Genomic DNA, 17,100 nt, shown 5'->3' with positions numbered 1-17,100 from the left:
ATCTCTGCCCCGCAGCACTGGAGGTAGACAGACACGTGGCCATGTCTGGCATTTATATGGGGACTTGGGATTTGAACACAAGAAATCACATTACATAACAAGTGTTTACCCACTGAGCATCTTTACAGCCTAGAAAAATCACAAGTTTGCTTGTTTGCTTTTTTTTTCCCCCGGAGACAAGGTTTCTCTGTGCAGCCTTGGCTGTCCTGGACTCACTTTGTAGACCAGGCTGGCCTCGAACTCACAGCGACCCGCCTGCCTCTGCCTCCCGAGTGCTGGGATTAAAGGCGTGCGCCACCGCGCCCGGCTTATAATTTTTTTAAAAAGGAGAACAAAGTGTTGGCTTCTTCACTGTGCTATTTATGCTTCACGAGTCAGCTCAGCTCACTTTCGTAGCGGAACAGCTGCACATATCAGGGTCCCGTGTCTTGGATGAGGAAGTTAAGGTGTAGACATAAAGGTTTTGGGTAGATGCCTGTTTAAAGCCAGTCATCTTGGCTCTACCTGTTGCCCACTGTGACCATGAAGTCACTGCTGCTTAGGAAGCAGCTTAGGCAGCTGCAAACTGACAACCGCCCAGTGAAAACCTAGGGCTGGGGCTGGGAAGACGGCTTCGTTGGTGAAGTGCTTGTCTCACGTCATTAGGACTGGAGTCCGATACGCAGAACTGTCACAAAAACACCAGGCACGACAGGACAGCCATAATCCCAGCGCTGCGTGGATGGAGCCGTAAGCATGCCTGGGGCTCACTGGCCAGCCAGGCTAGCCTAGATGGTGAGAGCCAGGCTAATGAGAGACCTGACTAAAGAAAGCAGACAGGAGTCCTGAGGATGATACCTAAAGCTGTCCCCAGGCTCGAGTGAGCACTCGGGTGTGCATGCGCATGCACACACATATACACACGTGCAAAATTAAATAAATAAATAAGCCGGGGGTGGGGGAGGCGGAGGTGGCACACGCCTTTAATCCCAGCACTCGGGAGGCAGAGGCAGGAAGATTGATGTGAGTTCAAGGCCAGCCTGGTCTGCAAAGCGAGTCCAGGACAGCCAAGGTTACACAGAGAAACCCTGTCTCAAAAAACAAAAAAACAAAACAAATAAATAAAACCAAGATTCGAGGCCCCTGCATCTGCTTCGGGGTCACCCACCCTGCCCTAGCCAGGCTTGCTTTCAGAGGCCATTCGGAGAGGATACCTCACCCACCAAGGTGATGACTGAGGCAGCTTCTGCTAAAATTCAGAGGCCTTCAAAAGCCCTCAGGAAAACAGGGGAGAGACTCACCCTCAGGAGTTCCTGGTGGGGCAAGCTCGGCCCCTGACACCCACTGGTGGCAGCCAAGGTGGTAGAAGAAGATGCCATCTTCATAGCACTTTTCTTCCTGGTAATGGGTGTGCACATTGCCCCCTGGGAAGAGAAGATACCCAGGATGAGTCTCATCTCTGGGTGGGCTCCAGCAAGCCTTGGGGGAGGTCAGGATGTCTAGGCTCAGTTACAGCTCAGGGTGGGCTCAAAGCCCTGGCAGGCAGACGTGATCAGGGAGATCGCCTCACCATAGACCACCATGTAGTTTCCCAGAACACTGGCTGTGTGGAAGGCTCTCTCCCGTGGACCCTGGAGCCCATCCCGGCCCTTCAGTGTGGTCCACACACGCCGATCCACGTGGAAGAGCTCAGTGGAGTTCACGCGCACAGAAAACCTATAGGGAAGGGACGGGCCAGGTGCTCAGGGCAGGAAGGGCTTCCTTCCCTCCTCTGGCCACACCCACGGTTGAGACCGGCCATGACCACACCTATAGCCCATCCCATGGGCAGGACCCAGGTCTGATACCTTGTGTAATCTGGCAAGAGCTGAAGGACGGGAGAATGAGTGGGAGTGTGTGGGAAAGCCGCTGGTCAAAGCCCGAGCAAAGGATCCAGGAGTGCACATGAGGGTGAGCAAATAAGTAAGTGAAAAATGAAGGATGAAAGCAGGACGTAACCACATGACTACAGGACTCCATCAGTGATCAAAGACCTCTAAAGATGAAGGTCAGTCACCAGAATGCTGGGCTGGTGTGGCCCTGAGGGACAAGAGTGTAGAACAGGTTACTCACCGGGCAGTGGAAGGCCGGTGTCCACCGTGGACCAGCAGGGTACGGGAGGGGGCGTGGAACACCATAGAGTGGCCAGTGGCAGCAGGAGGCCGCCCACCTGCTGGGATCACCTGCTCCCAATAGCCCCTGCTGCTGTGGTCCAGGCGGAAACGGAAGAGGCCAGAAGAAAAGAGGTCATGCTGAGTGCGGCCACCGGACACATACAGCCAGGCGTCATCCACCAGAGCAGCTGCATGGCCTGCCAGGCCCGGCGGCCCGGAGGGACTGGAAGCGGGTGGTGCCAGCAGCTCCCAGTGGCCTCCGCCCAGGGGGCTAAAGGCCCACACATCGTTGGTGAGCAAGCCAGTGGCCAGCTCACCACCCATCAGTACCAGGAAGCCAGCCCAGGCCACGGCCACGTGGGAGTGACGGGCAGCCTGAGGAAAAGAGACAAGGAGACAGAGGTTTGACACATGGAGGACCCAGCCCAGAAATACAAAGGCAGAAAAGCAGGTGTGCAGAGAGGGTATATAAGACAGGACAAATGAGGCAGTATAGACCTGGAGTCCCAGGACTCAAGAGGCAGGAGGGTCAGGAGTTCAAGGCCAACCTGGGCCACATAGTGAATTTGAGACTAGCCTACATGAGACCCTGATTCAAGCAAACAAACAAACCAGCCAAACCGAAACAAATAAATAGAAATAAAAGGAAATACAGAACAGCCATCAGGGCAGAGATGAGGCTGGAAGGCTGCTATGAATTCAAGGTGACACTAGCCTACACACTGGGACCCATATCAACCCAAGTCCTTAACTCAAAACAAAAGGAAGGAGGGAGGAGGGAGGAGAAATGCAGACTTGAGATGTGAAAATAAAAGACAGTGACAGTGAGGAAGCAGAAAGACAGAAACGGAAGTGAACAAGGAAAACAACCCCAGGAGATGGAGACCATGAGAGACGCACAAACCGGGTTCCGTAGTGCATGTCTATAATCTCAGTGCGAGAAGGAGCAGGAAAATCAGGGGTTCAAGGCCACCCTGGGCTATCTTGAGACCCTGTCTCCAAAACACGGAAGGAAAGAGGGAGGGAAGGAAGGAAGTAGGCAGCCTGGATGAGGAAAGGAGAAAGAGAGGAAAGGAAAGAGAAGAGGGAGGGAGGACAACAGCATAGAGAAAGAACGGGGTGGGGGGCTGGAGAGATGGCTCAGAGGTTAAGAGCACTGGCTACTCTTCCAGAGGTCCTGAGTTCAATTCCCAGCAACCACATGGTAGCTCACAGCCATCTATAGTGAGATCTGGCGCCCTCTTCTGGTGGGCAGGCACACATGCAGGCAGAATTTGAAAGAAAGAAAGAAAGAAAGAAAGAAAGAAAGAAAGAAAGAAAGAAAGAAGAGAGAGAGAAGGAATCTCAGAGTGAGCCAAGACCAAGGCAGGGAGAAGTAGGTCTTCAGATGCAGCTGCCTGGGATGGGGCGAGGGGGGGAGGGATGGGCAGGGGACGACGACGTGAGTGGGCAGAGAGCGGTCCATACCGGAGCAGGGCTCAGATCCCAGGACTCCCAGGTGTTTGTGGAGAAGTTGTACAGGACAAGGTCACCCAGGGCCTTGTTAAGGTCCTGACCTGCAAATGAGGTGAATGCTCTCAAAACCTGGCCGCACGCTGACTGGCCTCCAGACCCCTCACAGCCACCTCTCCCATCTGCTTACCTCCAAAGACAGCCAGCAGCCCTGGTGGGGACAGGAAGGCACCAGCTGCCCCGATCCGGGCGGAGAAGGCGGGGTCCCCGGCGCTCACATTGTGCCACCAGCCAGCCCCCTGGTTCTCCCACAGGTGCAGGTCACAGGCCCGTCCCAGGAACCCAGGTTCACAGCGGCATGGTCCCAGGGTCTGGGAGGAAGGGGACAAAAGGCAGAGAGAGAAAAAGACAGAGAAATGGGTCAGGGAACACACAGTAAGAAATGGAGCCAAGATAGACAGAGAAAGAGAGACAGGAAGGGAAAGAATGTTCAAAGAAACAGACAGAAAAAAGGAGACAAGAGGGGAGGGGCTGGAGAGATGGCTCAGAGGTTAAGAGCACTGGCTGCTCTTCCAGAGGACCTGGGTTCAATCCCCAGCAACCACATGTAGCTCACACCTATCTGTAACTCCTGTTCCAGCAGATACAACAACAACAACACACACGCACACACATATACATGCAGGCAAAACACCAATGTACGTAAGAGATAAAAATATTCCAGCAACCACATGGTGGCTAACAAGCATCTGTACTGGGATCTGATGCCCTCTTCTGGATATAGGTGTACATGCAGATAGAGCACTCATATACATTAAAGGAAATAAATAAATCTTAAAAAAAATAATAATTTTGGGAGGCTAGAGAGATGGCTCAGCGGTTAAGAGCACCACCTGCTCTTCCAAAGGTCCTGAGTTCAATTCCCAGCAACCACATGGTGGCTCACAACCATCTATAATGAGATCTGATGCCCTCTTCTGGCATGAAGATATACATGCAGACAGAAGACTGTATATAATAATAAATCTTGAAATAATAATAATAATTTTTTTTTTAAAGGGACAAGCAACCTTTGTGGCGCACGCCTGTAATCCCAGCACTCGGGAGGCAGAGGTAGGCGGAGCGCTGTGAGTTCCAGGCCAGCCTGGTCTACAAAGTGAGTCCAAGATAGCCAACACTACACAGTGAAACCTTGTCTTGAAAAAAAAAAAGGGACAAGCATGGGGACCAGGGAGTGGAACAAGAAACACAGCCCAATGGAGACAGAGGTGGGGCAGAACAGACAGACCCACAGAAAAGGACAGACAGAAGAGGACATGTTAGGGAGGTCCAGGCTCCACACAGGCTGGGAGATTGAATGAAAGAGAGCTCGAAATTCAACACAGGTGCCAAGTTGGCAGTGCAGAGCTGAGCTGTAATGTCAGGGGTGAAGCCATGGCAGGCAGCTGGGAGTGGGGACACATGCCAGTAACCTCAGCACTCAGGAGGCTGAGGGAGAAGGATGCCACTGTGGTTACAAAATGAGACCCTGGCTGCACATTGGTGGCACACGCCTTTAATCCCAGCACTCGGGAGGCAGAGGCAAGCAGATCTCTGTGAGTTCGAGACCAGCTTGGTCTACAAGGGGAATCCAGGACAGCCAGGGCTACACAGAGAAACCCTGTCTCGAACAACCAAAAACCAAACAAACAAATAAACAATCATGGCAGGGACCCAAAGCCAAACAGAACAGCCAGGTGGGGGTACCACCTGAGCCTGAAGAAGGACAGAGACATGACCCTTAGGTGAAGGTTGGTTAGAGACAAGGACAGAGTGAGAAATGACCTCTCAAAGGGAGAGCAGCAGGTGGAGGTGGGGGAAAGAGCTAGAAAGGCGGGACTAGCTCCCACAGCAGCACGGAGGGAGGGTCAGGATGGAACAGAGCCCTATCTCAGCCGATGTGGCAGACATGGTCACAGACCAGGGAGACTGGGGACGGGGGGTGGGGGGGGTGGGGGGGGGTGGGAGTGGGGGGGGGGAACAGCTCACCGAGGCACAGGTGCCATGGCTGCCGCAGTAGGCTGAGCACTCCTGCAGGCCGCAGTCCGGGCCTCCCCAGCCCGCCTCGCAGACACACACTCCTGGGGACTTGCACTGCCCGTGGTTCTGGCAGCCTCCAGGGCACAGGGAGAAGCGGAAGGAGGCGTTAAAGCCCAGCAGGTTGTAGTTGGCGTCGCTGAAGAGATGGAGCAGCATCTACAGGACAAGAGGGCCGGTGGTGGGTGGCGGGCCACCCTTTCAGGGACGCACCTCCTTCCCTGCTCTCCTTTTGTTGATGCTTAAGAAAGGATCTCATCTAGCCCAGGCTAGCCCCACACCCACTAGACGAAAATGACCTTAAATTTCTGATCCTCCTGCCTCCACTTCTCCAGCACTGGTGTTAAGAGTGTAAGAGTGTGCGCCGCCACACTTGTTTTTACGGGGTGCTGGGGATCGAACCCGCGGCTTTGTGAATGGGAGGCGAACACTCTACCAACAGAGCCGCACCACCACCACCACCACTCGCCCCCAGCCCTCTCTGCCTTCCTTTGTCTGTCTTCTGTGTGTGTATGGAAGTTCTTGTTTGGCTGTTGCTGCTGCTTGGGACAGGGTTTCAGTATGGGACCCAGGCTGGTCTCGAACACTCACCAATCCTCAGGACTTCAGGTATGTGCCACCAACCAAACCCAGCATTCCGACTCGGTCCACCTTCCACTGTGTCTCTTCTGATCCCCTCTGAACGGCTTTTTCTGTCCTTTCCCATCTTTCTCATTTCTTCCTAGGTGTGTGCTCCTCTCCCTCATCCCCGAGGAACCCTGCGACCGCTGGCCCCATACCCTGTCACCACGAACCTTGCCTGAGGAGGCCTCAATGGGTGGGGGCCGGGTGCTCCCACTCAGACTAGCGAGCAGCGGGTCTTGGGGTGAGTCACCGTCGTACACAAACAGGTAGTCGTAAGTGCACTCCGTGTCCAGGAAAAGGAAATCCAGCAGGATGCGGTGCTGAGGGCTCGGGGCTGGGAAGTGAGCACAGGGGCCAGTCCCACATGAGCCCTTCTCTGAGGACCCGGGCACCCCCCACCCACAGACACCACCACACCTTGCTCTGGGTGATATGTGGGCTCCAAGGGGCTCCTGGTCTCCCACAGCTGAGACAGACAGAGGGACAGGAGCTCACAGGAGTCGCAGCCTCAGCTGTGTTATCGGGCTGTACATCCACCAGAGATTAATTTGTTGAACTCACAAAGCCCTTCTCTGTGGTCCCAGCAGTGTCCCTGTTAGCAGGCCAGGCAGGGCGTGGCGTGTCGGAGGAGGACCCTACCTCCTCCTCATGAACGAACATCTCACCTCAGAGCGCCCAGGACCCTGGTCCAGCACAGACTCTCCTGCCTCTGCTTTCGCTGGTGCTGCGAGAAAACTACACTATCGGCCCTCAAACCTGGGCTCTGCCTCTGAACAGCTGCTACGCGGTGTGACCCTGGGCAAATCAACTGCCCTCTCTGCATCAGTCTTCTCACCAGCAAGACACAGACCTAATGATACTGTGGTGGAGCCAAGATCTTTTCTTCTCTGTTGGTTTTCTGAGTCACGGTCTCACTTTGTAGCCCTGGTTATCCTGAAACTCATTCTGTAGACCTGGCTGGCCTAGAACTCAGAGATCCACATGCCTCTGATTCCTGTGTGTTGGGATTATAGGTGTGTGCCACCACTGGGCAGGAGCCAAGATCTTTAGGCCAGAGTTGGGGATATAGCTCAGTGGTAGAGCCCCTGCCTAGAATCCCCCAGTGAGGGGCTGGCTGGGGGCGTGGTTCAGAGGGAGAGCCCCTGTCTAGAATCCCCCAGTGAGGGGCTGGGCCTGTGGCTCAATGGTAGAGCCCCTGCCTAGAATCCCCCAGTGAGGGGCTGGGGCGTGGCTCAGTGGTAGAGCCCCTGCCTAGAATCCCCCAGTGAGGGGCTGGGGGCGTGGCTCAGTGGTAGAGCCCCTGCCTAGAATCCCCCAGTGAGGGGCTGGGGGCGTGGCTCAGTGGTAGAGCCCCTGCCTAGAATCCCCCAGTGAGGGGCTGGGGGTGTGGCTCAGTGGTAGAGTCCCTGCCTAGAATCCCCCAGTGAGGGGCTGGGGGCGTGGCTCAGTGGTAGAGTGCTTGCCTAGCATGGCCAAGGCTCTGGGTTTCATCTCTTCTGAGAGTGAGAGAGAGAGAGGGAGGGAGGGAGAGGGAGGGAGAGGGAGAGGGACAGAAGGGGAGAAAGAGATTGATTCACGCCTGGGCATTAGTAATGTAATGTGCTAATAGACCTCAGCAGTAGCTCTGTATGTAATTTGAAGCCATTTAGTGGGAAACTAAATGATTTTTTTTTTTAGTGGGAGGCTGGTTTGTATTGGGGGGGGCGGTGGTTCATATGAATGCATGCACACATGCAGGTGCACACATTGTGTGTGTGTGTGTGTGTGTGTGTGTGTTGCAGGTCTGGTCAGTTGTATTGAAGTTCCTAGGGATCAAGCAGTGAAAGGCAGGAACCAGAAGCGGGAAGAGCAGTTATTTATAGTGGGTCACACCTCTATTCCACTACGGAGGAAAACAAGACAGGAGGATTAGCGCAAGTTCAAGGCCAGCCTGAGCCCCTTGGTGAGACTGGTGAGATCAAAATTTTTGTTTTTGTTTTCAGAGCCAGGGTTTCTCTGTGTGGCCCTTGCTGTCCTGGAACTCACTCCATACACCAGGCTGGCCTCGGACTCAGAGATACGCGTGCCTCTACCTCAGAGGGAACACTGGGAAATTTTTAAAGGATTGGACATGCAGCATAGTGGTGGCACACCTGCCTGGCATGCACAGGGCGGTTCTGGGGCAGGAGACTTTCTAGCAGAAACAGCACGAACAAAAGACCAAGAAACTAGACCACACCGGCTCCTTAGAGGAGCTACAGCTGGGGAGCTAGAGACGTGACTCTGTTGGGAAACTGCTTGCCTAGTGTGCACTAAGCCCTGGGCTCCCAACTGCATGCAACCAGGCTTGGCTGCCTGCACCTGCAGCTCTGCTACACTCAGGAGGCGCAGCCAGGAGTAGCTCAAGTTTAAGGTCGTCTTTGGCTATATCCCAGCACTATGGAGCCTGAGGTAAGAGGGTCCTGGGGTCCAGGCCTGCAGAGTTGTGTGACAAGCCCATCTCCAAAACCATGCAGAGCCCCGAGGGGACAGTGGGGTGCTCTCTTTTCTCAATTCCTCTCTTTCTCTTTTTTCTTTTCTTTTTGTTGTTGTTGTTGTTTTGTTTTTTTGAGACAGGGTCTCACTGTGTAGCCTTGGCTGTCCTGGACTCGCTTTGTAGACCAGGCTGGCCTCGAACTCACAGCGATCCACCTGCCTCTGCCTCCCCAGTGCTGGGATCAAAGGCGTGTGCCACCGCGCCCGCCCGGCTTTATGCTTTGTTTCTTCGAGACAGGGTTTCTCTGTGCAGCCCTGGCTGTCTTGGAACTCACTCTGTAGACCAGGCTGGCCTCGAACTCACAGCGACCCGCCTGCCTCTGCCTCTGCCTCTGCCTCTGCCTCCCGAGTGCTGGGATTAAAGGCGTGCGCCACCACGCCCGGCCCCCTCTCCTTCTCTTAACTACCTATCCTGCCTTGGTTTTTACAGGTCTTCTGAGCCTTTGCTGCCTTGCCTATAAAATGGGAATATTTCTCACTGCCCACCAAGGCTGGTGTGAACATGCAATAAGATACTATAATTTGGGGGCTGGAGAGACGGCTCAGAGGTTTAAGAGCACTGACTGCTCTCCCTAAAGGTCCTGAGTTCAATTCCCAGCAACCACATGGTGGCTCACAACCATCTATAACAAGATCTGGTGCCCTCTGCTGGTATGCAGGCAGAATGCTGTATACATAATAAATAAATAAATCTTTAAAAAAATAGTAAAAATAAAATAAACAAAATAAATAAAAAAGATACTATAATTTGCTAGCCCAGAGCCAGGATGCTCAGTAATAATCCTTGCCCAGCCATTGTCTGTAGGCTTAATTTTTTTAACCAATATATTTTATTATAACTTATTAACTCAGTGTATGTTACTTATAACTTGACTAACCAAAACAATAGGAAACGGGGATTAAGGGACACAACAACAAAACCATACGGATATTAGTTTTGAGGAACGATTTTTTTTTTTTTTTTGGGCATAATCAGTGGGATTTTTTTTGTCATTGTTGGAACCTGGAATAACCAGAACCCAGAACCTCAGCAGGAGCCAGAGCCCCGAAGTGTTTTCTTGAGCGGTTCTCTCTAGGAGCGTCCTGAAGTGCAGTGATGAACCATCAAAACTATCCTAAGTCTCCCCAAAAGCCCCCTCCTCCAGTTCTGGGCTTATTTCTATATCTCCTCCCAGAGTCTGGTCACGGGATCTTTTCAGCTGGCAACAATCAAGCTCCCGCAGGAGGTGGTTGGTCTTTTAGTGGATTAACCTCACCTGTTCTCTCACGAGACCGCTCCGATCCCGCACTTGGGATCCTAAAAAACAGGTTTGTCTCTCCTTCGATTGTCCCTGTCACTGTGCCTCTTACAGGCCCACTGACACAGACACCTTCCACATGGTCTCTAGTGGCTCATCTCACCTTGACCCCTGGCCCTGGCCCTCCTCCGCTAAAGAGTCCTTCATGGCTCTCTCAGGCGAGGATAAAAGCCAGCCCCTTGACCTGGAGTTTGGAACCTGATCTCATCTCCCATAATGCCACTGGGGCGGTCGGATGTCATGAACCATGTCTGGAATCCTGGTTCCACAGCGCGCCAGCCCTCCGCCACAAGCTGCTTTATGTTTGGAGGCCTCCTCCAGGAAGCCCGCCCTGATGGTCCGAGGCTGGGTTAGGAGCCCCTCTTTGAGAGGACTATCTGTGACCAGAGCTACTCCCCTGCAGTCTAGGAGAATCACAGGACATGAGACCTGGGCACAGTTTCTTTGCAAAGACTGGCTCGGCACAAGGCCTTGTTCTGAGCAAGAGCTGAGAAGTTGCTGGATCAAGAGGCACACAAAACCGTAGAGACACACGCAATTACATCACAGAGTCACAAGCAATCACAACATTGAGACACACAGAATTACATCATAGAGACACATACATGCATCATAGCGATACATGCAATTACGTCACTAGCCAACAGGAGCAGGAGGACTGTGTTTAAGGCCATCCTGGGCAGCACAGCAAGAGCTCGCCTCATAAGCAAACACATACCAAAAAAAAAAAAAAAAAAAAAAAAGCCACAAAGCATACAGACTAAGCAGGTTGTATTTACGTATTGAGCAATATACATTTATGTTCATCTATGTACATAACAATAATTAATTTTTTTTTTTTTTTTTTTTTTTTTTTTTTTTTTGGTTTTTCGAGACAGGGTTTCTCTGTGTAGCCTTGACTGTCCTGGACTCACTTTGTAGACCAGGCTGGCCTCGAACTCACAGCGATCCGCCTGCCTCTGCCTCCCGAGTGCTGGGATTAAAGGCATGCACCGCCACGCCCGGCCTACAATAATTAATTTTTAAAAGGGGTACTATAAATTTGGAAGAGAGAAAGAAGGGGTACATGGGAGAGTTTGGAGGGAGGAAAATGAACAGGGGAAGTGATGTAATTATACTGTAATCTCAAAAAATAAAAGGAAATAAAAAGGGTCTGGCCTAGAGAGATGGCTCAGCAGCATAGAAAATCTGTTAACCCAGGTTCGATTCCCAGCACCCACACAGCTCACAACTACCAGCTTCAGGAGTCTGGCACCCTCTTCTGATCTTGGGCACCAGGCACACACGTTATGCGTACATACACGCAGGCAAAACACTCACACACATAAAACAAATCTATAAACAAACAAACAAACACCACCACCACAAAGCCAGGTGTAGTGAGGCACCTCTATAATCCTAACATTTGGGAAATAATTACAAGGGTCATTCTGGGTATGTTCTGGACCAGCCTGGGCTGTGTGAGACCCAGAAAACAAACAAACAAACAAACAAAAAACAGAGAAGAAAAAGAGGAGGATAAGAAGCTGACCAGAACAGGTGGCTGTTAACACCCATGGCTTCGAGATCACACAAGAACCACTTGGCAGAACCAAGAACCCCGATCTCCCAGAACCTCGCTGGCCTTCATCAAACACCGTGTTCCGTTCTGGGACTCAAAGCAAGTGCATCCTTGTCAGGAGCCTGTTGGAGGCAGGCTGGCCACCTGCTGCCTCCCTCCCAAAGCTCAAGGTTTCCGGTTTCTAACCTACACGGTACTAGAAAGAAATCTGAGCCCAAGCCCCGCCTCCTGCCCTGCCCTGGAGGGAGTGGGTGCTCTCATACCAGAGGATGTCTGGGACCAGACAAAATACAATCATGGTACAAGAAGTGGGTGCACCAGGCACGATGCACACTCCTACAACCCCAGCACCAGGAAGGCTAAGACAGGAGACTTTTGAGTTCAAGGCCAGCGTGGGCTACAAACAATAACAAAACCGACCAATCCACTTAGGCCTTTGGGTTATTTTGAAGCAGGAGCTGTGTAGCCCAGGGTAGCCTCTAACTGTGGCCTCAGCCTCTCAAGCACTCAGATTACAAGCTTGCACCAACACTCTTTTTTTTTTTTTTTTTTTTTTTTTTTGGTTTTTCGAGACAGGGTTTCTCTGTGTAGACCTGGCTGTCCTGGACTCACTTTGTAGACCAGGCTGGCCTCGAACTCACAGCGATCCTCCTCCCTCTGCCTCCCGAGTGCTGGGATTAAAGGCGTGCGCCACCACGCCCGGCTTGCACCAACACTCTTTTTTGTTTGTTTGTTTTTCAAGACAGGGTTTCTCTGTGTAGCCCTGGCTGTCCTGGACTTGCTTTGTAGACCAGGCTGGCCTTGAACTCACAGAGATCTGCCTGCTTCAGCCTCCCCAACTGCTGGGACCACCACCACGGCCAGCTGCACCAACACTCTGAGCTAAGTAAGATGCTGGTTCTTAGAGGTTCTTAGATGCCTCCACACCCCACATTCGACCAGTTGGCTCCCACTGGGGAAAATCCCATTGGCTCTCACTGGGGAAAATCCAAAACATCTCCCTGCAGGGTTCACACCTGGAGCCCTTTAGCCTCTGCCTCATGTCAGAACTCACCGTTCCCACATACCAAATCTCTATAATCTGTCACCCTCCACCCAAGCCCTGGATGAGGACAATGCCTGCTCTGAACTATTTGGTAGCTTCCTGGCACTCCCAAGGAAATGGCCAAACTGCCTAAGTGACATTCAAGGACCAGCTCTGGCTCCCCACCTCCCAGTCTCCTGTACAGACAAACTCAGACATACTAGCCTCCTTCGTGTCTTCATAGAGGCCAGTCACTTTTTTTTTTTTAAGATCTACTTATTTATTGTATATGAGTGCTCTATCTGCAGAAAAGGGCATCAGATCATATCACAGATGGTTGTGAGCCACCATGTGGGTGCTGGGAACCAAACTCAGGACCTGGAGCTCTTAACTCTCTCCAGTCCCAGAGACCAGTCATTTTTTTTTTTTTTAAGATTTATTTATTATGTATAGACTATTCCACCTGAATTCACACCTTCAGCCCATAAGAGGGCACCAGTTCTCATTACAGATGGTTGTGAGCCACCATGTGGTTTCTGGGAACCGAACTCAGGACCTTTGGAAGAGCAGCCAGTGCCCTTAACCACTGAGCCATCTCTCCAGCTCCCAGGCCAGTCACTTTTATACCTCAGTAAACCCCTCCATGTGCTTCAGTGGCTGTTCCTCTGGACCTCCTTGCAGATCCCGGTCCGTCCCGTAGGCCCAGCCACTAAACTCCCATCTCCCGCCTCTACCTCAGCCCTGGGTTCGAGCCCAAGTAACACCTGAAGCATGAGAGTGCACATCTATAGTCCCCGAATTAGGGAGGTAGAGGCAGGAGGATGAGGAGGTCAGGGCTGGCCTCAACTACACATCCATCCAGTTCAAGCTACCTGGGATACATAAGATCCTGTTTTTTAAAAAAAAAAAAGTTCTGCAGGCTGGAGAGATGACTCAGAGGCTAAGGGCGGTTGCTGCTCTTTCAAAGGACAAGGGTTCAATTCCCGGCACCCCCATAGTGGCTTACAACCATCTATAACTTCAGTACCATGGATCCGATGCCATCTTCTGGACTCCATTAGCACCAGGCACACACACAGTGCATATGCATGCATGCAGGCAAAACACTCACGCACAGAAAATAGAAATAAATAACTCTTTTTAAAAAAAGATTTTCAGGGGCTGGAGAGATGGCTCAGAGATTAAAAGCACTGACTGCTCTTCCAGAGGTCCTGAGTTCAGTTCCCAGCAACCACAGGGTGGCTCACAACCATCTGTAATGAGATCTGGCGCCCTCTTCTGGCATGGCATTCAGGCACACATGCAGGCAGAACTTTGTATACATAATAAAAATAAATAAATAAATTATTAAAAAGAAAAAAGCCGGGCGTGGCGGCACACGCCTTTAATCCCAGCACTTGGGAGGCAGAGGCAGGTGGATCGCTGTGAGTTGGAGGCCAGCCTGGTCTACAAAGTGAGTCCAGGACAGCCAGAGTTACACAGAGAAACCCTGCCCCCCCCCCAAAAAAAAGAAGAAAAAGAAAAGAGATTGGCTTTCAAATTGTAGCCCAGGCTGGCCTCAAACTCACAAAAGCTCCCCCTCCTGCCTCTGGCACCAGTCAGAATGTATCTGGCTGGTGTATCTTTCTCGTATCTGTTTTGGCATATGAGCCTTTAGTGCACACACACCTGCTCAACAGCATCTCACCCTCCCGTTTCCCCCCCATCCATGGCCCCTCAGACACATGTCCTCCCTGGGCTTCCCTGATCCCTGACACAAGAACGAGGCAGAGGCATCTGCACGGGCTCTTCCATCTCTCCAGAACGTTCTTCCTCCCTTAGGTCTCTGCTCTAGCGTCTCTCCTCTGCTCTCCTCACTCCCAGATCACGTGCTTCCTCTGGGCTCTCCCAGGGGAGCAGTCTGGTATGTCACGGTGGCATAGATAACGCCTGGCACATGCATGACTGACAAGACTGTTTTATTGAAGTATTTAATATTTAAGCACAATAATAAACTTAATGGCAGTTATTGGACATTTACTGTATATGAGGGCTCTTCTTGGCTGTCAACTTGACTGCATCTTGAACTAAGGACCCAAATGGCTGGACACACCTCCAAGCAATTATTTTTCTCTTAGTTAAATCACTTAAAGTGGAAAGACCCAGCGCCTGGCGCAGTAGCACACGCCTTTAACCCCAGCACTTGGGGAGGCAGAGGCGAGTGGATAGCTGTGAGTTTGAGGCCAGCCTGGTCTACAAGGCGAGTCCAGGACAGCCAAGGCTAACACAGAGAAACCCTGCCCCGAAAAAACCAGAACCAAAACCAATAAATAAATAAAGTGGGAAGACCCACTTCTCATCCAGAGCTTTTGGTTGTAGTGGGGGGCCAGGGAGTGGGGGAGGGAAAGGGTGAGACAAAGTTTGTCTGTGTAGCCTTGGCTGTTCTAGAACTTGCTCTGTAGACCAGGCTGGCCTCAGACTCACAGAGATCCACCTACCCCTGCTTCCCAAGTCCTGGGATTAAAGGTGTGTGCCGCCGTCACCCAGCCTTTTGGGATAGGAAGATCCACCTTCAATGTGGGCCATACCTTCTGCTGGTATCTTATATAAAGGATAAGGAAGAAGAAAAGACTGCTCTCCTCACTTGTTTGCTGTCCATTCCTTCACTGGAATTAGAACCGACTTCTTCAGCATTCTGGCATTTACTGAAGACCAACTGAGAGCTCCAGCCTTGTCAACAACTACTGGATTTTTGGACCTTCCATTGGTAGACCGCCATTGTAGGATTAGCTGGGCCACAGCCTGCAAGCCATTCTAAAGCCGTCTCTATAAAGATTAATTTTGTAAGTTGTTTCTCTCGAGAACCCTTAGTAATACACTATACCGGACATCAGGCATGTTTATTATTTTATTCCTTTGTTTTCTTTTTTTGGGGGGAGGGGGCTGGAGACAGGGTTTCTCTTGTAGTCCTGGCTGTCCTGGACCCGCTTTGTAGACCAGGCTGACCTCCAACTCACAGAGATCCGCCTGCCTCTGCCTCCCGAGTGCTGGGATTAAAGGCGAGCGCCGCCGCCGCCACCACCACCACCACCTGGCCTTAATTCCTTAGCTAAGAGGTAAGCGCTATTGTTAACGCCCATTTGGAGTAAATGAAACTGAGCCTTCGAAATTAATCTGCCCGAAAATCACCAAACTCCTATGAAATAGAGCCTAGATCCTAAACCAGGAGAGTGAACGCGGAGTCCAAGTTTAGTAAGTCAGCAAGAATACTCCTCACTAACACTCAGAGTTTGTTAACTGTCGGCCTGACCCTCCACATAATCCCGCCTGTATCAGGACCCAGGTTAGCTGCAACCCTGGGCGCCCAACATTTTAGAGCAAAAGTCCTCGAATGGAGCCTGTCTGTAGGAATGTGCCGAGCGAATGAACACACCAATGAATGAACTAGCGAACGAGTGAGTGACCCACGCGGCCCCACTCACCCTCGATAAGCCACTCGCAGTTGCCATTGACGCTGTAGTTGCCAGCGCCGTCCGTCACGAAGCCTGGAGCCTCCCGCAGCACCTGTCGCTGCCCCTTGCAGTCACCCGCCAGGACCCCGAGGGACGATGGCCCCAGCACTGCCAAGGCCAGTGCCAGGCCCGCCGCAAGAGCTCCGCCCAAGGCCATCGCCGCCTCCGGCACTGACCCTAAGCGACGGGAAGGGCCGTGAAGACCCGGAGAGGTCCCTCTATGGGAGCGAGGCCCCCGCGGATGCAACCTTCACAGGCGTAGCATGGCCTTGTAGTCCAGGGATGTATCAGCGACGCAGTCCCGGCCAAGCAAAGAGCCGCGGTTGAGCTCTTGAAGCTGAGAGGCGGGCCCTATAGACCCAGGGAGAGCCCTGGATATGGAGTCGTCACGGATAGGGCCGACCCCAAGGGACCATAGGGGTCCCTTATAGACACGAGCCCCCATAGGGGAGCCGACCCTATAAACGGAATCCAACAATTAAAGACTCAGGCTGCTGCAAGGCCAAAACAGACCATATAGACAGTCCCTAAGGGCGATGTTCTCTACAGGCCAGCAGGGCCCTCCATGGAGGGTGCTGGCCGTCTCCGGCCTGGCCCGGAGACTCCCGGGGAGACCCCAGCAGGCGGGGGCGGGGCACGAGCGGTGTCGGGGGCGGGGCTTGCCTTCAGGGTCCCGGCTCGGGTCCCTCCGGCTCACTCTTACGCTTACCCACCCGCGCCTCCCTCCCGAGCCGGATGGGCTAGATCAGAGAGAGCTGGGGACTCCCGGGCCAGAGCGGCCCAAGGAAGACCCGCTAGGAGGGCGAGGGGGCGGGAGCCGCGCAGCCTCTGAGGGGAGGACAGGCTAGGAGGAGGCGAGAGGTTGAGGAGCGGCGGGTCAGAGCGGCCCTGGGAGGACTACGGAGCGCCTGGCCCCACCCCTTCTCCG

General features: G+C 52.6%; 1 protein-coding gene across 1 annotated transcript in view; it reads right to left on the bottom strand.

Moving 5' to 3' along the window:
• Megf8 (multiple EGF like domains 8) overlaps positions 1-16,849 on the bottom strand; it is a 54,086-nt gene extending 37,237 nt beyond the window's left edge. Inside the window, exons 1-8 of the mRNA XM_051162615.1 lie at positions 16,143-16,849; positions 6,455-6,618; positions 5,613-5,819; positions 3,775-3,955; positions 3,600-3,688; positions 2,092-2,507; positions 1,550-1,695; positions 1,281-1,403 (exon numbers count right to left, since the gene is read on the bottom strand). Coding sequence (XP_051018572.1) covers positions 1,281-1,403; positions 1,550-1,695; positions 2,092-2,507; positions 3,600-3,688; positions 3,775-3,955; positions 5,613-5,819; positions 6,455-6,618; positions 16,143-16,329 — 1,513 coding nt within the window. The 5' untranslated portion in view covers positions 16,330-16,849. The remainder of the gene's footprint in view (positions 1-1,280; positions 1,404-1,549; positions 1,696-2,091; positions 2,508-3,599; positions 3,689-3,774; positions 3,956-5,612; positions 5,820-6,454; positions 6,619-16,142) is intronic.
• Between the last annotated feature and the right edge of the window lie 251 nt (positions 16,850-17,100).

This window comes from Acomys russatus, chromosome 19 (assembly GCF_903995435.1).
Source record: "Acomys russatus chromosome 19, mAcoRus1.1, whole genome shotgun sequence".
In the NCBI taxonomy this organism is placed as follows: Eukaryota; Metazoa; Chordata; class Mammalia; order Rodentia; family Muridae; genus Acomys; species Acomys russatus.
Note: the sequence above shows the minus strand (reverse complement) of the source record. Positions and strands in the feature narration are given on the sequence as shown.